Source organism: Belonocnema kinseyi, chromosome 2 (assembly GCF_010883055.1).
Source record: "Belonocnema kinseyi isolate 2016_QV_RU_SX_M_011 chromosome 2, B_treatae_v1, whole genome shotgun sequence".
Lineage (NCBI taxonomy): Eukaryota > Metazoa > Arthropoda > Insecta > Hymenoptera > Cynipidae > Belonocnema > Belonocnema kinseyi.
The window spans coordinates 69,395,443-69,417,621 of NC_046658.1; the positions used below are offsets into that span (position 1 = coordinate 69,395,443).

General features: G+C 31.1%; 1 protein-coding gene across 2 annotated transcripts; it reads right to left on the reverse strand.

The window, feature by feature from the left end:
• Positions 1-322: 322 nt before the first annotated feature.
• Positions 323-20,777, reverse strand: LOC117166933 (casein kinase II subunit alpha). Of its 2 annotated transcripts, none has more exons than XM_033351400.1 (8): positions 20,595-20,777; positions 16,677-16,839; positions 16,478-16,589; positions 16,121-16,333; positions 15,817-16,011; positions 15,371-15,722; positions 8,478-8,580; positions 323-1,606 (listed from the first exon to the last, which is right to left on the reverse strand). In XM_033351400.1, exons 2-7 carry the CDS (start codon positions 16,769-16,771, stop codon positions 8,486-8,488), a joined length of 1,062 nt encoding a protein of 353 aa, XP_033207291.1. In that variant the 5' UTR covers positions 16,772-16,839; positions 20,595-20,777; the 3' UTR covers positions 323-1,606; positions 8,478-8,485. The 2 variants fall into 2 exon arrangements, with proteins under 2 accessions (XP_033207291.1, XP_033207290.1); XM_033351399.1 differs by having other exon boundaries at positions 16,677-16,917.
• Positions 20,778-22,179: the final 1,402 nt, after the last annotated feature.

Below are 22,179 nucleotides of genomic sequence, written 5' to 3' on the forward strand. Positions count from 1 at the left end.
ATTTACGTTTATAAAATCCTGAAATATACAGAGTTCGAAGCAAGAACGGCGCCAGGGATCAAAAGGGAAGCGAATATTGCTATATAAGCCAGCATCAAGAATTCTGCCACTTGTCAAGTTTGAAACCCGAACTCTACTCGACCTTCTCATTATTTTATTATTTTTCATTTTACTTCGTTTAAGAATTAAATCGAATCAACGCTCGCTTTTGGATTTAATAGGAACTGACCGACTTTTCCGGGAGTTCTTCACTCGAGTAGAGCACGGTCTGAATATTATTTTGTACAAGCATTCGTCTTCTCGATAAATGCATTGAAAAATACGCGGTGAGCTGGCCAAACATGCACATAAGTGTTACACCGTTAATACAAAAAGGAAGGAAAAAAAAGAGGCAAAAAGAGACTATTCATGATTAGCCAGCACGCCGAGTCAAAATGTACATTTCCTGGTATTATAATGACCTAGTCTAGTATGTATATCGGTAATGCTTGTAGAATTATTTAGACTTCGCTATTGCCAAGTATTTGGGGGCCTTGGGTTTTATTCGATCGCCTCGTCCGGCAAACTACACATTACATTGAGATTAGAGAAAGGAAGAGAAAAAAAGTGCTTCCAGAAAATCTAAATTTCGCGCGACAATCACGCGAATACTGAAAACATAACCTGAAATTCTAAACGTGGCCGATCTGATGTTATGTACCGCGAAATTTAAATTTTGGAAGTGACTATTTTGTTGGATTGTTTTTAAAAGGTGGTTTAAATGATTGGATGTAGATAAACGAGGGCCGACCGAGATCGAAAGCGTTCAGTGCTAATGCACAGGTATTCACAAAGCACAAAGAGTACTTGGCTATAACAAACGTTTTATTCAGCTATCATTGTGGTATCAGATATAAATGAACATTTTTTTAATTATCGTTAAATATACTAAACTGAGTGACCTAGTGTATGCGTTATACACGCGTGTTCACGTGTTCTTGTGTACGTGTGTTTGTGGTTTTCATTTTATTTGTATTTTTTCTCTTTCGGTCAGCATCTCGACTTACTATTAAACCACGATCATCTGCAAGATGAGACGGGACCTGGTGTTAACAGAAATCCCAGGAAAATCGGTATCGTATTTCGCATGCCTTGGAACAAAAGCGATCTGCACCCCTTCGAAAGACGCACCTCGAATTCCGTCGACGCGACAGACATTTCGAATAGGAAAAAATTCACATCTAAAGTCCCTCCGTTCGTCGGATATCCTAAGTACGTTACGATCCTCGAGTGGCATAAGATTTCCGTAAGACGATAGGCGAAGCAAGATAACTCAGTCTTAATTGAATGATCGATGAAACCGATATTACAAACCAGAATTCTGTCGGCGAGAATGGCTACGACCTTGACGATACCATGCACCAGTTGGCGGTGTGTTTTATTCTGAAGTAGCTTGGGACGCGATCTGTGATTCCGGGACGCTGAATTTATAAGAGCTGAGGTATGGGTTGGGGTGTCGAGAGCTCTTCTTGGGCGCTCAATCCTCCACCCCCAACCCCGTCTGTGTTTCTCAATCCAGCGGTACCACCAGGAACCGGCACATTGCCCGATGCTACGCCATGATCATCTGCAAGTCATTTTTAATATCGTAATTAAAACTGTTGAGTCGGGAGCTTAGGGACTTGGTCTTAGCCAATTTAGGGACTCAAACCCAAAACTATATTCAAATTCAAACACAGAAAGATTATTTTTAATCTGTTATAGGGAAAATAACCAGTGTAAACTAGTTCACATTCAATATGGCCGAAAGGAGCGCCTAAACCTTTTTTCGTACACATACGGTTATTGGTATAGTACTTTGAAAGTATAACATATCAATAATAACACAGCCACACAAAAAAAAGTGTGCGGATCTGGTAACAAGACACACGTGTTCCTATGGATTTTGGGGCGCTGAATTCAAATTCAGTATCAAAAATCACCCATCACGTCATGGTTGAGCCATAACCTCAAAAAATGACGAAAAATCATGCACTGAGGCAAATAAATTTCAAAATAATGCCAGTGATGCAAATTTTCACTTCAAAAATATGTCGACAACTGTGAAGGATTAACCCTTGCCTGATATCAACTTATTTAACATAACTTTACCCAACAGAACCTGACCTGACCTGACCTGAATTAACAGAAATTTATTGAACTACACGCAAAACTCTGGAAGCATATTTTTCCAGTAGCAAATGTGTGCTACATCGAATGGATCAACTCGAGCCTAACCTAGAAATAAATCTAACCTAGCCTAACCTAACCTCACGAAACGCAATTAAACTAATTGTGTTGTCCCGTTGTGTTTGCTTCACCGTTTGAATCAGCTTGGGCTTAACCTGCAAACACGTCAAACCTATCCTAACCTAAAAAAACCTAATCTAACCTAACTTCACATAACACAATTAAACTCATTGTGTTGTCCCGTTGTGTTTGCGGTACCGTTTCATTCAGCTTCGGCTTAACCTACGTAGAGGTTTAACCTATCCTAACCTAACAAAACCTGACCTAACTTAACCTATCCGAATGAAATTCAACCACACGTGTAGCTATGTAAGCGTGCGGTTCTCAGTCTTAAACGTGTGCTATATTTAATAGGTTAACTCGATCTCAACCTACAAATGAATCTAACTTAAAAAAACTTAAGGAAATTTTGCTTAACGCAACACAACTTAACTTAAGTGTTCTCCTTGTAACACAATAAAATTCATTTCATTGTACAACAGGTGGTTAAAAATTTAAACGCACATTAATCATTTGAAGAAACTTAGAACTACAAGTAGAATTTACTTGAATTTTATTGTGTTACAACGGGAACACTTAAGTTAAGTTGTGTTGCGTTAAGCAAAATTTCGTTAGGTTCTGTTAAGTTAGATTCATTTGTAGGTTAAGATCGAGTTAACCTATTAAATATAGCACACATTTAAGAGTGAGAACCGTACGCTTACATAGCTACACGTGTGGTTGAATTTCATTCGACTAGGTTAGGTTAGGTCAGGTTTTGTTAGGTTAGGATAGGTCAAACCTCTATGTAGGTTAAGCCGAAGCTGAATGAAACGGTATCGCAAACACAACGGGACAACACAATGAGTTTAATTGTGTTACGTGAAGTTAAGTTAGGTTAGGTCAGGTTTTTTTAGGTTAGAATAGATTTGACCTCTTTGCAGGTTAAGCCCAAGCTGATTCAAACGGTACCGCAAATACAACGGGACAACACAATCAGTTTAATTGTATTTCGTGAAGTTAGGTTAGGTTAGATTTACTTCTAGGTTAGGCTCGAGTTGACCCATTCGATGTAGCACATATTTGCTACTGGGAAAATATGCTTCCAGAGCTTTACGTGTAGTTCAATAAATTTCTGTTAATTCAGGTTAGGTGAGGTCAGTTTCTGTTGGGTAAAGTTATGTTAAATAAGTTGATATCAGGCAAGAGTTGATCCTTCACAGTGGTCGACATGTTTTTGAAGTGAAAATTCGCATCACTGGCATTATTTTGAAATTTATTTGCCTCAGTGCATGATTTTTCGTAATTTTTTTGAGGTGACGGCTCAACCATGACGTTATGCGTGATTTTTGATGCCGAATTTGAATTCAGCGCCCCAAAATCCATAGGAATACGTGTGTCTTGTTACCAGATCCGCACACTTTTTTTTGTGTGTGGCTGTGTAATTTATCATTAAGCGAATATTGCTCGCATCTACCCAGGAAATAAGAAACTATTCTCTTGATTTGAATAGGTTTCGAATTTGTAATAAAATAAAAAGTGATGAAATATCGAACGGAAGTGTGGATATTTAAAACGAAGCATGTGGTGCCCCCGTGGCTCGAAACACGTTCTGTCACGTCATATGCTTTCAAAGCCCAAAAAATTAGATGTGTCAAGTTGACAAACAGAATAAAAATAATTCAACATCGTTTTTTGGGTCAAAGGATTTTTTTTATAGAGTATCAGTATGTCTGCTTACATTAAAGTCGGATCAGATAATTTACCAAAAGTGAAGACAATAATAAGTTATTTTGTCGTAAAGTGTTTTCCAGATTCCACATTCCTTCTAGTTCTCATACAAAACAGAAACTCAAAATTGATATTTCTTTTCGGTAGCCGTTATCAATTAATAAAGTACAATAAGATAGGTATTCTACGAAGTAAAGAATATTTAATAATTCTGTATTAAAAATAAGTATATTTCCTAACGTTGAAGCAGTTTAAAAAAAAACCTTAGCAACAATATGCTCGAACTGTTAATTTTGAAAGGGACATGTCACGTCGAACGGTTTTGTCAATTTTTTCACGACTTTTAACGCTGAAATTTGTACGTTTAGACACAAAACACCAGTCTTAACATTTATTTATTTCCATTTTTTTAAAGAAAAAGCGTGAACCGAAAGATTTTTTAGAAAATATTGAAAGCGTATGGCGTCACATGTAGGTGGCAGCATAGCGCGACAGAAATACAAGTTTGAAAACGATATATTTTTATTTTACAAGTAAAATTTTTTAAAAAGCCAGTTTTTCAAATATACTTGTATAATTAGTGATTTTAGAGTGAAAGTTTCATATTAAAAAAAAATCTAGTGGATAATTCTATTTTCCTCGATTATATAAACTATCTTTGAATTTTTGAGTCGAGATAATTATAGTGGACATTAGGATGGTCCTAAAAAACTTTATTTTCTAGAGGATCGCGGAAAAGTTTTTTTCTTCGAATTCGACAATATAAAGTCGTTTTGAAATTAAGGACTTGTGATACTTAGAAAATGGTCTATTTTACCAGTTTTAGGTTCCCCCGCTTTTTTTCTAGAATAATAAATATTTTGTCTTAAAAATTTGGGAAATGATAGCGAACATGCTAACGGACGTCCCCGCACACTTTTTTTTGTGTTTTTTTATCCAAAAAATTTTGATATTGCTAACAACGTGCGTGTATATTTCGAGGTTATTTGTGTTACAATTCACCCGAGAGTTACTTGCAAACTACACAATATTTTTCGACGAAAACTTTGGACTTACAAATAAACATAGTAACTAATCTCCCGGAACTAACCTTGTTTGCAGGCAATCAAAAAAGTTTATTTCATCAATAATTTCCAGATTATCGGAAAGGCAGAGATGAAAAACGATATAACCTCAAAATAATGCATATGCATACAATTTTTATTCAGCACAATAATTTTTCTTTGTTATTATCCCTCAAAAAAGAGTCCGGGGACGTCCGTTATGATCATTTATAGCATCTCCGAAATCAGTTTTTAAAAATTTTCATTTTTGTGGAAAAAAAGCCGGGGAAATTGTAAGTAGCACATGACCCCAATATGGGATTTTAAATGGGGAAAGCTCAGTTTTCGAAAGAATGGGGGAAAAACTACTTGTTAATTTCTCGTAAATTTAATTTCAATCAATTTTTAAGACATTTTGAAAGAATAGTTTTCACATCATAACGTTTAAATTTGACGCTTCATCCCGCTTTGTATTTTGCCCGGAATAACTTTTCATGAGAAAGGTTGAGAAAATTCTAGTTTTGTAAATTCTCTTGCACTATATCGGTAATTATTAATATACTCTTTTGCAAGCTATATATAAATCTGTCAAAAAAATATTATTTGCTTGAAAAATTTGTTTTATTATATTATTAATAGTTTCTTTTTTCTTACGGAATCAGAAGTGAATAGTTATTAATTATTTAAATATTAAATACTGTCTCCAACACAAAATATTACTCCCAAAACTTATTAAATACGTCTTTACCAGTATTTATACATGAAAATGCTATTTTGCATTTTTTCGGGGCATTTTCCGGACACACAATACGTTTCAAATATAAAAATTGTAATTCAGAAGCTTTTAATTAGAAAAAAACTCACAAAGATTAAATCATGTTTCAAGTACTTAATCCTTAAACACGTTCAATTTGAAATATCTAGTGAACACAATTTTTCAAAATTAGACACATTCTAAGCTACAAATTATAAAAATTTGAAAACCTGGGCATTAGGAAGAAATAAAATTATTTAAAATTGCAAGCAATGAAATATGAAAGTTAAACCCTTTTGAACAGAAATATCTAAATTGAAAGGAATTAAGGCCACGTGATGCGTGGGTCACGTGACCAGATTCCTACCTTACCACCACTTTTTTTATTTCCCACGCCACATCGAGTTGGCAATTTGGAATACGAAACAAGAAGCACTAAGAATGATGGGTCTGATCCTAAATTTGTATAATTATGAAAAAAGTTTCTTGTTGTAAATAACTTTTTTTTCTTTTTTCATAATTATTGAACTTTAGAACCAGCTCCGCCTTTCTTAGTGCTTCTTATTTATTATCCCAAATTTTTAACTCGATGTGGCACTTCGTGTGAAAATAAGTTGGGAAATAAAAAAAGTGAGGTTAAGGTAGGAATCTGGTCACGTGAACCACTCGTCACATGGCCTTAAATTCAAACCTATCAAGTTTGAAATATAAAAGTAACGGATTTCAAAATTATTGTAATCTACGAGAGTTCAAAATTGAATGAAAATTTGTAACTGTTTCTCCTGAATGCATTCAAAGTATTCTAAAATAATTCAAATAAATTGTTTCTGCCTTGGAAAATTATTGAAATATTATGTATAGGAGGCTATGGCATTGGTTAAAATATGAACTAATGGCTATATACTGAAGCATTATTCACACGGGCAAAATGTGTATACATTGATTTAAATAAAACTGAAAGGATCAATAAAATAAACTATGCGAAGCCCAAAAAATGTCTGACATTTATTTAATAAAAAACAGTTATTAACACATGTTAATAATAATCAATACCACTAAATGCCATTTAGTGGTAAGGAATTTGTGTTAATCGCATAAGCAAACTACACAACTTACAAGGTTTCGGAAAATCAGACCTACGAGCGTAGATACGAACCTAATAATATTTTCCATTACTAATTCGAATGCAAACTGAAAAAAAATTCTTACAAAATAAACTTTGCACTACATTTTTTTTACAAATTTTAATAATTTCACTTTTTACACCCGCTGTTCATCTAGCCGTTAGTTCTGAATTTCTCCACTTCACACGCTGTCATTTATATTTAAAAATTTTCATTTTAGATTTGCAAGATATCAATTGTATTACAAATTATATAACAAATAATACCTGGTATCATGAATGATAAAAATTTAAAGAAATCGGTAACACCTTGGAAGAAAAACGTTAAATTTAAAAAAGAAATTATTATTTTAATCTAATGTCTAGCATAATATGGATGTAGGGTTTGAGTCCTTGATCGCATCAGGGTCAGTCCGTTTCAGTAGTACAAAAATTAATTTAATACCAAAGTTTTTTATTCTTTAATTATCACCTAAAACATACACTAAATTTCTGAAAACTTAAGAAAATCTAATCTTAAATAAACAAAGAAGGCATTGTTAAAAATAAATTAAACTCTCAATTTTATAATTTTTTTGTAAGTTCTTTCATTTTAATACATTATCTTTAATATTATATTTTCTTTTAGTGAATTGACATATTCTGGGATCTTACCGGTACCATAAATATTCTCTCATAAATAGAATAAAATTAATTTTTCACTGCCGATAAATTCTTGACATTATCTATTCAGTAATTATTATTTTAAGTGCAATGTGAAAGAAATTAGATGAATCTGGAAATCTCGTGTGCCTGATTCAATCCATTGCATGATTCTACTCAGGAACATGTCTTAAGAGAATGCAGTCCAGAATTAATAATAAACAATATTCCATATCTCATAAATCATTTATATTTTCATTTCTTTTAAAGTTACACTTCGAAACTAAAATTTCAACAATAAGAATTCCTCGATTTTAAAATGATTACATTCTTCTGTATTATAACATCATATGGTTCATGAATATGAGCATTGACAGATAAGATTGGTTGGGAATGGTGTACATGATCTTGAAGAGAAATAAATCTATTACTTTTTTCTTGTAAAAGGTCGTAAGTAGTGAGCATTAGTATAAGTTAATAGCATAAGCATTCTAAATCGAGTTAAAACAAAACAGAAATTGCATGGCATTCCAGAGCGTCTCGTGTCTTACAAATGTCTCACGAGAATGTTGAAGTTGGAATAGATTTTCCCCCGAAAAAGTAGTCTTTTCCGGTGTTTTACATATCTGTTTCCAACACATTCTCTTGTAAATAACAAGGATAATTATTAGCGTGATGTTGGTTATTAAATACGATGCTGTCAAATAGTTCACTTGATTTTTCCTAGCTTTCTAATTCCCATATACATTTTATATTATTCTTATAAATCTACATTTCATTTCTCTTTGATCAAGAAAATCAATAAAATTAGTCAACTGTACAGTTTAATTTTGACGAATCCCTTTGCCTTCTTCAAGTAAGGCTTTGGCACCCAGAACACTTGAAAGTAATGGCCCTTAATTTTAATGAAAGAGGTAAGTTATGATGTTGACATTACCTGGGCCGCTACTCACCTACAGGCAAAGAGCCTGTCATGGGAGTAGGTGACGAGGAGACCATTGCTAGTCGACCTTGCTCTTTGTCTGATCTGACTATCGGATCTGAAAAATAAACAAAATACAAACATTATTGTCATTAATCGCAATACTGGAAGCCCAAATGAAACTCGTCGCATGAGAGAGTACGCAAAGTCCACATTTTGCAATTTGTCAGTTAACGATATTGTCATGTTTAGACTGTGGCAAATAATGTTCAAATATACACTCTGCTGTGATATTCAGCTTACAAATAATAAAAGTTATAACTTAAAAATATCGAAGTTAATTCAGTTTCAGGATTATATTGTGCATGTCCATAAAGTGGAGGTTTGAAATAGAAAAAGACGGGGAAAACCCGTAGCTAAACTAAAAATGATATCCAAATATTTTATCATGAGCACAAAGCTTTATTAATAATTACCTTTAATGTAAGTAATCTGGGGGTTAAGAAGGAACATGCAATGAGTAAAATCAAATACATTTAATCGGTAAAAATTTTGAAAGTGTAGAAGAGTCTTTCTAAAGGCCATAAAAATGAATAAACTGAAAACTCACCAATATTAATATATAATAATCAATTTTTAAGTGATGTAATTCAAAATGTTAACGAAAATTGCCATGCAATTTGGCAACCTTGCATGAGAACGCCAATTTGGTGGGAAACCAGCTTATTGAATGTTTGGAATGTCAACAGGGGTACCAAAATAACACACGAAAAATGAAGACAAATTGCTTCCAACTTCTGTTTAGTTTGCCAAACCTGACCATGATTTTTTCGTGTCAATGATAACCTGAAAACTTCAACAATCATATTTAATTGGATTGACAAAAGCAAAGAGCTATTCTGGAAATGTTTTAGTGTATTATTATGACTTTCCTGGGGTGAAAAAGTATTTCTTGTTGTTTCGTATTAGCATTAGTACAGGTTACGTCTGAAAAATGGACAGCTGGTAAAACGAGAAATGTGACGTTCTGTTTAAAAATTTAACATAATTTCTAGGGAGATATGTACAGAGCACTTACTAATTTTCACCCACCAAATTCCCACTTATTGGCCGATTCCCTCCCTGGTTGTATATATAAATCTCCTCTTAGTAGAAACACGAACAAAACGCATTAAACATACGGTTTTCCTTTGTGAAATTTTATATATTATCTTAGAATATTTAAAGAAAATAATATTTTTTTAACTTAAGGTGTTTAGTAAAAATTAATAAAGTTAGACTAACTAGCAATATGGAAAGATAATACAATTTCGATGACTTAATTATATAAGCAGACTTGTTTAAGATGCCAGTTTTTTTATAAACATATCCTTGGTTAACTACTTATGTTTGGTATTCTAATGGGTAAATAATTCTCAGATATAATTTTAATATATTTGATATTAGCGATTAATTACTAAAGAGTAATTACAAAACAAAAAAACTATTTTTAATGCTTTATAATGACAGTTTAATTATAATTGCATGTGTTTAAAACATAGTTAATGTAAAATTCACTTAGTAATAAATGAATAATATTAATAATCGGTTTTGTTACAACTCTTCAACAATCAATTGCTAATAACAAAGAAATTAAAAACTATCTTAATTTTTTGTAAGAAATTTTCAAAAATTTATATTTTGTTACAAAATTTTGAAGCCGTTACAAGCTCAAAAATATTTTAAAACCTTTAAGACTCCCAAATTTACTCGAATTTTTTCTAATTTTGATAAGTAATCGTGTGAAATAATAAATGTTTGCTTTAAAATGTTTTATCTTCCTTTCCAAAATTTTATGAAATCATTTAAAAAGGGTTTAAAATCTTTTTCAATTTTCTTTTAGAATTCATTTTTCAAAATAAAAAAATCATTCGATTTTCCCATAAACTCTTAAGTAAACTTTTTTATTCTCTTGAAACCTATCAAATTTCTTAAAACGCTTATAAATTTTGTTTCGAAATTTACAAAAATCCTCATTTTGCTTAAAATTTTATGAAATGTTTTGAAATTTTCAATTGCATTTGAAAAAAACGAATTTTCAACAAAATAATTGAATCATTAACTAAAAATTATTATTTTTCAACCAGTTGCATCTTATATAAAAAATGATGAAATTTTTACCAAAAGACAAATTTTCAACAAAATATTTGAATTTTTAACAAAACAGTTAAATTTTCCATAACTACAACAAATCATCCTTAATCAATTGAATTGTCTGTCATAAACATGACTTTTAAAACAACAGAATTAATTTTATAAATAAAAAAAAGAATTTTTAATAAAATACATGAATGTTCAAGTGAAAAATAAATTTCAACTAAAAAACAACGAACTTTTAAGAAAATTACAGTTGAATTCAACCAAAAAGATTAATTTTTAAGAAAATACTTGATCTTTTAAACTGACTCGAATTAATCCTAAACTTTTGAAACAAATTTCGCATACATTTCTAAACCCTTCTAAATATATTTAAAAATTATGGTATATTATTTTTTATTTTTCACAAATAAAAAAATTGCGTTAAAATCTTCTGTACACTTGTTTTTTTTTTTACAAGTTTAGATTTTTTTGGAGTGCTTTGGAATACTCTCTTACAATTAATTTTTAAAAATAAAAAATCATACATTTTTCTAGAAAGCAGTACAGAAAATCATGCTTGGTTAGGGAAGAGCAACCTACAGTAGATAATCATTAATTATAAGACCAAATATTAGTAAAAGATTGAATTCTTATTAAATAACAATAAGCTACATTAACCAAATTATTTTACATACATTAGTATTTTAAATGAATGATTATCTACTGTAGGGCGGTCTCATGTACTTTTAAATGCAAATTTGTTTTATGAATACTTTAATTTAAAAGTTTATTCAAGGTCTCTACTAAATTTTGCCCAAAAATTCCCAAACAATTCCCGCATTTTTCGTGCTTATAAATATAAGTTCCTTCTTATGAAAGAAGTATACACATACAATGAATAGTAGGTTGCGACATGTAGAATTTGCTAAATTGTACAGCAATATTACGATTTCTTTAAAATATTTTATTTTTTTATAAATTTTAAGGGCATGTGACACAGCTAAATACCTATATTACCGACCACAATTTTTCAGTTCATTGAATGTTTTTTTGAACCTAAGAACTTTTTTTGTAAATAAAATATCGAGCTGAAACTTTGGGAAATGTATTAGAATACAATAAAGTACGTTTAGGTACTGCATTTTGGTAGGAACTTCACTGAAAATTATTTCATCTTTTTTCTGAACCTCGACATTTTTTGAACGTTCCAACTTTTTTTATACATAAAATATCGGTCTCAAACTTTGAGAAATGCAAGAGCCGAAAGAAAACTACGTTTAAGTACAAAGCGTAATAATAAAAGATGTAAAAAAAATATATTTCAACAATCAATTCCAACGGCTTCAGCCGGTGACGTTGTACACGAAAATACGAAACCTGGCGGCCACTAGACGAGGCTCTAGAGAGCTCGTATTTTCGTGTACAACGTTACCGGCTGATGCCTTTGGAATTGATTGTTGGAAGTATTTTTTTTACATCTATTATTATTAAGCTTTGTACTTTAACGTAGTTTTCTTTCGGCTCTTGCTTTTCAGTGAAGTTCCTACCAAAATTCAGTACTTAAACGTAATTTATTGTACTCTAATACATCTTCCAAAGTTTCAGCTCGATATTTTATTTACAAAAAAAGTTCTTAGGTTCGAAAAAACATTCAGTGAACCGAAAAAGTGAGGTCGGTAATATAGGTATTTAGCTGTGTCACATGCCCTTAATAATTTTAGTTTTAGGTAAGAAAAATGTAGCACAAGTAGCTCAAACGGAGAATAACAAATTATAAGGAAATTAAATGCACTTTCCCCGTAAAAAATTAAAATTAAAGACAATTTCCGGTTGTCCTTCAATTCCCGCACGGCATATTCAAACTATAAACAAGTGAATTATATTATGGAGCAATTCGATGTCAAATCATCTGAAGAATGTCAGCTATTGACAGTAATTTTTATGAAAATTCGAATATCAGTGTTCTATATGGCAGGGGTCTCCAAATGTAGATCCTGTATCGACTAGCGATCTCAGGCCAATAGGGTCGAATCTACTCAGTTTTGACCCAGAACTGTAAAAACCCTTACTTTATTTTTTTGCCGCTGGGAAAGCTTAAACTCGAGACCCTTATTTCTATTCGAAACTTCACGCTAAAATTGAGAATTGTGAAATAAAATATTTAATGCAATTGTAATTTTTTATATTAACAGTTTGACTTTCCTATAAATTGTTATGTTTATAAATAATTCAAACTATAATTTCCAAATTAAATTAAAAAGTAGCAAGTAATTCACGCGTCCTTGAATTTCTATTTCCTAATATTAAAAACATAATAAATTTTAAAATCGATAATTACAATTTTTTCAATATTCAAAGTTTAAAAAATTGTTAAATTGACTTAAACAATTGATTATATCATTATATCCAACAGATAAAAAAAATCATTTTAAAAAAATTCTTGTTTATTCAAAAAGTTTTTTCGAATAATTCATTTTTGAAGGTTTATAGTTTAAAAAATTTACTTTTTGAGAAGTAAAAATGACGAAAACTGAATTTTTTTCTTATACAAATTTGTGGCATCAATTTAATTTTTTTTAATGTAATAAAAATGTTTAATTCTACAATTTAAGCAGTTTTTACTTTGAAACACTGAATGTACTTTAAAGTACTATCAAATTAAAAATTATTGTTATTTAAAAGCGCTAATGTAATTTAAATTCATTCGAATTTTAAGTAATCAATTTTTAAAGCTTTAAATTTTTTCTATTTTCGACATTTTATTCAGAAAAAATTTTATTTAAAGATTCTTGATTTGAAAAAACTCCTCATTTTTGAATGCCTTGAATTTGGGGGATTTTAATGATATTGTGGTCTATTAAAAAAATTATTTGTAATGGGACGCAGTTTTGAAAAAATATTTTTTGGAAAAAAAAATCCCAAAAACTACTTTTGAAACTGAATTTCTGAAAAAGTTTACTTTTTATTTTCTGCATTTTTTTATATGGATAGCTTACATTGTTTTCGGCAAGCCTTGTTATTTTCAAAATGGGATCTCCCTTACTTTTCGAGAAATAATTAAAAATGTATGCCAAAATGTTGCACACGATGTGCAAAACCACGTAAACAATAGACGAACACAATTGTTCGTTTATTGTTTACATGGGTTTTCACATCGTGAGCATCATTTTGGCGTAAATTTTTTATTATCTCTCGAAAATAAAAAGTGGATTTTTTGAGAAATTCAATTTAAAAATTAGTTATTGAAAAATCCAAAAAGTTTCTGAAATTTTTTTGTTCAAAAAATATATTTTGAAAACTGCATCCTATTACAAATGATTTTTTTAAATAAACCATAATATCATTAAAATCCCCAAAGTTATGGATGTTTAAGAAAAAAGAGGAACAACATTTACAATTTTGAATATCTTCTAAGTTTTTAAAATGTTTCAAAAATTATTTTAGGGTTTTTAGTTCAACAACTTAAAGAACGGATATTAGAATTTTCATCAAATTTACTGACAATAGCTGCATTTTTTCAGATGATTTGACATGAAATCACTCCATGTCCATATCGTTACATATCCAAAATAGCTTTTTGATTTCTGCTAAATTGTTCATTGCACCAAAATCTATTTCAGTGCGTTCTTTTTTTTACACGCGATTTAGGGTAAACAGGGGTAATTCTCATACCCTTCTAGTGAACGACACTGTACAACGAAAATGCTTTTATTAACATTCTTGAGATATAAATTACATACTTGTACAAGCACAAATATTCTATTATCCACGTAATTTGTATTTCAATATTTATTCAGCACAAAATGACTGAATTTATATTAATTAAATACTATTTTTCTTGCGATCTACAGAAGGACATGTTGACACTATAAAAATTAGTCATATCGTTGATTTGAAAGTCTTTTGAAAGTTAAAAAAAAAGTATTTCTTATTTTGCAGTGCTTTCAGAGGTTAGATGATTACGTTTTGAAATATTATCAAATAAATATTTTTTTATTGATATCAGTGTTACTATAATTGCGATTTGCTTTCCTTATTTTTATTACATCGCCTTCTATGCGACTTTAATGATCAATATCTTTTTAATTGATTTCAGATTTTCGAACCTAAAAGATCAATCACCGACACTGCACAATGAATTTGACAAATTCGTGAACTGATCAAATGAAAATAACCACATAATATCGAAGGTATCTTTTTCGACAAAAACTTTATCCTTTCTTTTAAAAACACCCATAATTATACAAAATAATGTTCTTTATTGTCTACAGCAACTAAATTACACAATATTTCTTAAAAATAACTTTCTAAATTCTTTTAAATTCAAAATCAATACCGGTGTCCTTCACTAAATGTAGGGTTTCGTTTACTGCAAATGTAGTCTCGTTCACTGGATTTAAATAAATTATTTAAAAATAAATATGACAATAGTTTGGAAATTAATAATTATATTACTGGGTACTGTCTGAAAATGGAAATAATCTGCCCTGTCAGATAAATTCATCTTCGTTACCAAACAATAAGCATATAAATTAATATTTTTCTATTTATACAAACTTTTTCTTAAGGTGTCAGTAATACCCCTGTTTACCCTACAAGCTCTAGAAAAAACTTGATATTTTTTAACACTTAATTAGTGTATAATGTTACTAAAACTTTGAACCTCTTTTTCTCAGTTGGTCAGTCAGTCGACATGACCTGTCCTAACTCTCATGCGGTGAACTACTACCAATAGTTCCAAACTAGTGGCGCTTTTATCGCTAAACAGAAAATTCATGGTATGTACTTACAAAAATAGGGATGTTCCATTGCTTCACGGGCGGTGAGTCTCTCGTAGTGATCGTAGCGAAGAAGCTTATCTAGAAAGTCGAGGCTTTCGGGGGAAACCAGATGCTGATTTTCTGAGTGTACAAAACGCTCCCAACGCTTGCGCGAATGCCGACCGAGTATATCGTTGAAACGTGGATCGAGTTCGATATGGTATTTGTCAAGATACTCGAATAGTTCTTCCGTGCCGAGAACTTTGGCGATCCTCACTAACTGATCGTAGTTATCGTGTCCATGGAAGAAGGGCTCTTTCCTGAAGATCATACTCGCAAGCATACAACCCAGGGACCACATATCCAGTGAATAATCGTACATCTGTAGGAAAACAAAAAACGTTTACCTTCAATTTTCAATTCCAAATTCAACTATTACACCAAATCTATTTGAAACTGATGCAGGAGGAACGAACCTGGTAATCTACTAAAAGTTCTGGCCCTTTAAAGTAACGTGAAGCAACTCGAACGTTGTACTCCTGTCCTGGATGGTAAAATTCCGCGAGACCCCAATCGATTAACCGCAGTTTTCGATTTTCGTGATCTATCATTACGTTGTGCGGCTTCACGTCCCTATGCATTATGCCCATACTGTGGCAATAGTCCAATGCCTGAAAATTGCAAGAAACTTTTAGTAGGACAAAAAAAATACAACCGGAAATTGGACAAAGCATACATCGTTTTGGTGGTTTCTATTTTGAAAAAAAAATTGAAACCTGCCTTTAATAATTCGTAGAGGTAATATCTTATGTCGTAGTCTGTCAGCGTCTGATAGAGCTGCTTAAAATCTGTGTTGTTGACATGTTCGAATATCAATGCTGGTGTCCTTGATACTGGGTCTTTAACAACTGCTTGGAGCGTAATTATGTTGGTCCCACCTCTAAGATTTTCTAAGATTTTAATCTCCCGCTTGATCTTCTTCTTTTTAACAGGCTGCAAATTAATTCATCGGGTATTAGAGCTTGCTCTTATCTAAAGTAGCTTACAAACTACTTTCAAATTGAAATTGGCAATGGTTTATTAGCATATGGTTTATTCTCTTTCCAAGCATTCAATAAATTTATTAAGATGAGTTACCTTTAATATTTTGACAACACATTTTTCGTTATTTGTGATATTGATAGCCTCGAAGACTTCACTATATTTTCCACGTCCAAGTTTTCTCACTAGCTGGTAATCGTCCTGTTGTCTGTAAGAAAAACAGATTTTGTTTTACATTTCGTAATGGAATTAATTAGATGTATGTTTCATATGATTGAAAAGAAAATTGCCTCACCCCCAGTCGACGACATACGACTCGTAATCCCAGTAATCTCTGGATTTGTGTGAATTAACATCTGTATAAACCCTTGCTCTACTTGGAAGCGCCATCCTTTCGAGAAGATTGTTGATTTTGCTTGCGTTGTTTCCACCACTGGCCACCTCAATGTCTCGATTACCTAATGAAAATGTACGTCCAGTAACTACTTTGTCTCCTCTGCTCACCCAACTACCAACATATGAGTGCAGCAATAAACCTAGGCAAATAGACAAACATTTCATTGCTTCTTTTGTATCAATTTTCAAAACAGTAACTTCAATGATTTGCAAGTGAGCCAGTTGCGTTTCAAGAATTAGAAAGATGAGTCATTAAGAGAAAAAGAAAACCGCAGACTCGATGGGGATTTGAGTATATAGACAATATTTTATCATTACTGTTACTGTAGAAGATTTTAAACTTAAAGTTGTAACTATTTAATAAATAGTTTGCTTTATAAAGTTTAAATATGAAATACTAGAATACACTTTTGAAAATAAACTAATTGAAATGATGTCATTTAGTAATAATGATACAAATGATTTAAATGCAATGAAGATGTCTTTTCACACTCTCATTCATTCCAGGATTAGTAGAAATTTTCTACTCTAAAGTCTCCTTTTCTTTCATCAGCGTCTTTTGGATCTTTGAACATTTTATCAATATTCCGAAATCCAACCGAACACCCTACACCTCTTCAAAGTAATTGAAGAGACAATAACAAATCGATTGGACGTGATGCAACGAATAAAAACGAAGGTAATTTAGGGATCACAGTGCAAGAGGAGCTCAAAAAAGGGGCAATAGGGTAATTTTCTCACGAAAAAGGGAAAACATGCATATGTCGAAAAGAAATTTTTTTATATAAGATATGTTATATTTTGAAATAATTTTTAATCATTTCTGCCATTAAGGAATTTATTTTTTTAAATTTATTATACTTAGGTCGTTGGAAATCTGTTCAGTGATATAAAAAAGTCAGAGAAAAAATAAAATGCCGTAAATACACAATTTTGATATGCTTAACATCGTTCTCATAAATATTTTTTCTACGATTTGCCAATTCTTCCTTAATGTAATTATTACTTTAAATGTAAATTCAAAACTACACTCTTTAGTAGAGTGACGGAAAAATGCTAAAATTAATCGAATCGTTTGTGCAAATATAGTTTGAGTAAAATAAGTAAAGAAAAAAATGTTTGAACCAAAGAAACATATTATTTTTTATTCATGCGAAACATTTTTTTCTAGGTGTTTCTAACGTTCCAAAATCCCCAAAAAAAATAAATCCCAAAAATCTTAAATTACGAAAAAAATTTTTTTCCGAAAAACCAAAATGATAAATATTTTCATGGGTTCAAGTTGAATAATGTCCAGGTTCGACATATTCCAATTTTTATTGAGCAAAAAATTATTTTTAAATTTCGTTATTTTTTATTCTTGTTCACTAGTAAGATGTGAATATAAAAAATCGTCACAATTTTTGAACCAATAGGAAATATTCTGAAGCTAAAATTGTTAAATTTTACTGATTAACATTTTTTTTCTTCACTTTTGTCGAATGCCAACCAACAAGTTTTTTTTATCCCTCAGCTCAAACGAATTAATTTATTTTAGCATTTTCCCTCCGCACTAATCTTTAGTGCTCTTAACACAAATTAAAAATTGCTTAAGTTAGAACATTTAACATTGCCCTTGCTGGATTTGGAATATTCAATTGTTTAATTAAGTATTTAACTTTGCAAATTTTAACTAAAAAGTGGACACTTTCCAACACTTGTTGAAAAAGTACTATACATTGTGTAACTGTTTCAATTTTATATTAAATAAAAAATTCTGTCTACAGTTTTCATATTTTTAACATGCTTTAAAATGTTTCAGCTTCAAATTTTTTTTTGAAGAGTAATTCTTTTTAATACTTCAGCACTTTAAACATTTATTTCAAAAATCATATATTTAAGGAGAAAATGGAAAGTTTTTTGAGAATAGTGAAGGGAGATTTCAAGAAAAAAAAGAGAAGACTGTGCACCCTATAATTTAATTTATTAGATTAATCTCCGAATAATGAATCAATTAAATTATCTGTAAAATACTAGCAAACATCCTAAACTAAATATCCCAAATATCCTTATTGTTAGAACAATCTTACTGTTTATTGGTTTCAAAATTATTATTTACATCATAAACAAAAAATATGCAATAAAAAACCTGAAATAAGCCTGAAACCTTAAAAGATATTTGAATATTTTCGAATTTGAACCTAAAACTGTACATTTTAAGGATTTTAATTATTTGCAAAAAACGAGAAAGTAAAAAAAATGTGACACAAAGTGGAATGTGCGACTCACTATCTGGTATGGAGCATCCAATTATAATTCTGACTCATTAAAAAGAAAAGCAGCATAATATTAACTTAATTGTGACTTGTAGTATCAAAAATAACAACTATTATGTAATTATCAGGACAAAGTTCTTTTATATAGATTTTACTTTATTTTTTGAAAATTTGAGAAAGAACATGCACGTAAATCAAATTTCCTAGTACAGATCTGACAGTAAAGAAAGAAAGATGCAGCTTTTGCAAAAAACTAGAATAAAATAAGGTAAAAGTCCCAGTAATTGTTGACATCAATTCCTTGCTTTTTATTTATTTTGAATGAATTTAAATTACATTCATGGTACAAAATTCTATAAGTAAATTTTATTATAAAATGTTACATTTAACATATTTGTTAACAATGTATTAAAGTTATAACCAAGTTTCACGATTATCAGGATCGTTACGATTAATAATGGAACCTTTACCTGAAATATACAAAATTCTGTAGGAAGTAACCTCATAATAAAAGTTATTAGCTTGAAATTTCGAATTATTCTATAAAAGCTTCATATAGTAACGTTTTTTACATCTACTTTTTGTATTTTTTAAATATTGAATTTGTCCCAATTTCGCCCCTCACTATTAAATAGAACAAATACTTAGCAATTATTAACTACAGAACATTAAAAAAAACGTGATATAACGTTAAAATTATGAAAATATGAAATAAAATCAGATTTCGGAGCATAGTTCTACCATATCTAAAAATAGAGGCAAATTTCTCCGCACTACTTCCTGGAAACATCATAATAATTCTCTTGCAAAATCGAGTGCACATGTGTAAGAAGGACGTACAAATTATTTTAAAAATCATTCAAAATTCGCAATTCTCCGTTTATACAGAGATGAAATTAAAATAAGAAAATACCCTAAGCAAAAATGGATTAGGCTCGCCTATCCCCTACACCAAGCAGAAGATCAGATGGTTTCAATTTCCTCGACATTATAAATAAAAAAAATGCAAATGCAAAAGGGTCGGGATTACTTGCTTTTAAAGGAAAATAAAGAAGTACAAGTAAACAAAGACTGCCTCGTGGAGAGACGCGCTGAGTGCAAAGGGTACTGAATTTGAACAGGGTCAGCGCTGTGGGCGGACCAGTAGCAAAATTAAGGTTAGGAGTCAAGTTAAAGAGAGAAATAAGACTCGCATACAGGTTAAAACTGCTGAGAAACCCATATCCCAGGGTGATTGAGAGTTTTGTAGAGCGGATTGCATCGCAGGACGAAGCACTTTTGCATTTCGTAATTAGTTAAGGATTCTCGTGGTTCGCTCAATTACGAGCTTCGGGACGGGCAGTGGCTCTCGAAACTGCGCGTTATATTGCCTCGTGTCTGGCCAAGGAGACAACCAGGAATCGGGTTTCGATTGCAAATCGTACATTTTAACAATGGCAAAAATTAATATTCAAAGTATAGAACATATGTACACACGCATGAGAATACGCGCACACACACGATAAAGAAAAATCACACGCCAGCACGATTAGAGTCATGATATGGTTGCGTTTTGGGCTCACCTAAAGCATTCCGGGCCCGAATCTTGAACAGTTTAATCCTGCCGATTAACCAAACTTTGTCACACACTCACGAAACTAGCCTAAAGGGCACCTGGAGCCACGCGAACGCGTGAAACTCGAGATTTTTTCGGGCGGCCGGCTTCTCAATCTAGCGAGGTCCAAGATGGCAGCCGGCAACCCGCCGTGAACGTGAAAAACACTAGAGTCCACTAGAGTCGTTCCGTGTTCGTCAGGGCTAGGAAATTATACGTAAAATACGTAACTTGCGTGGCGAACACTGCACTTCTTAAAATTAATTGCCTTTTTTAATATCGAGCTGATTACAGGATATTAAAAACGTTTTAAGGCTGTATCTCCGCCTATCTAAATTTTAAGGCAAAAAGCCGTATTCTGTTGGTACGAATAGATGAACCTGGAAAATGCGTCTCATATGTTCGTATCTGAAATTTTGGTACCATTTTTAAAAGGCAACTCCATACTTTTTCTTAATGTTTATCTTTTCTGACTCGATAATAATGATTTCTATAACTTAAATTATTTTTAAAAAGTGTTTGGTTAAATTGCGGTTTTTTATTTAATACAAATTTTCTATAAGCTTATAAAATTAGAAACCTGAAATGACTACACATGTTTTCATATCTTCTTAATTCATGTACTATTTAATAAAAAAATGTCATTAAAAATCTCGAAACTGAATAAAAGTGTATTTTTTTATCAATAATAAAGGAAAATTTGGAAACCAATATATAAATCTTTATCTATATAGAATTAAAAAAATTGTCACGCGGTCACGTCTAATATGTAAAGTACGTAAAATACTTCCGAGTATCTCACGTACCTAGCCCTGGTCTTCTTCAAGAAATATTTTTCCCGTTTCATGAAAATTATATTAAGCGAAAAACTGGAAAATTTTTAAAACTAATTAAACACTGAAATCCTTCAGAAAATTGAAAAGCTAGAAAAAATGTTAAAACTTATAAGCCAAAGCAACAGTTTCAAATATTGTGATCCAGCATGACTTTTTTTGAGGTTATGTCTTTATTTTTCGCTTCCTTTATTCAAATTCAAGCACATTAGGACTATTTTCCACAAATTACTCACAATTATGAAATTATTTAAATGATACCACTTATGAAAATACGATAATCAATCAGTCTAAATAAGAAGTGTTTTCCCTCTCTAATTTCAAGCCTCACAACACAGATTTATATAAAAAAATAAACAAAATTATCTAGTCAGAATAATTGTTAAATCTCTTTAATTACTTTTTTATATTTTGAATGGTTAAATTTTAAGTTTTAAATATTTATTTAAATATAAGGCAATGGTCGTATATTGAAAAACGGCAAAAACAAAATAAACGGTTTTTTGAACGAAAAAGAAGTAGGAGAAGGAGAGTGTATTGTGAAAATCACACCAATCACAATTCGTTATTTACTTTAAAGTTGTCCAACAATAATATTAGGGCATTTTCACATAAGCATCAGCCAACTTCACTTCGTCGAGAGCTGATGGGGGAAACTGGACACCTAATTTTTTTAATATCTTCATAAAAACTAATTTTTCAAATATATTTATACGGAAA

Excerpts from the sequence above, each read along its gene's own strand:
- LOC117166933 (XM_033351400.1), bottom strand. The coding sequence starts at position 16,771 with ATGGCGCTTCCAAGTAGAGCAAGGGTTTATACAGATGTTAATTCACAC. Across the intron at positions 16,334-16,477 it reads GTGTTGTCAAAATATTAAAG|CCTGTTAAAAAGAAGAAGAT; the intron begins GTAACTCATCTT and ends ATTAATTTGCAG. Across the intron at positions 15,723-15,816 it reads AACTTTTAGTAGATTACCAG|ATGTACGATTATTCACTGGA; the intron begins GTTCGTTCCTCC and ends GTTTTCCTACAG.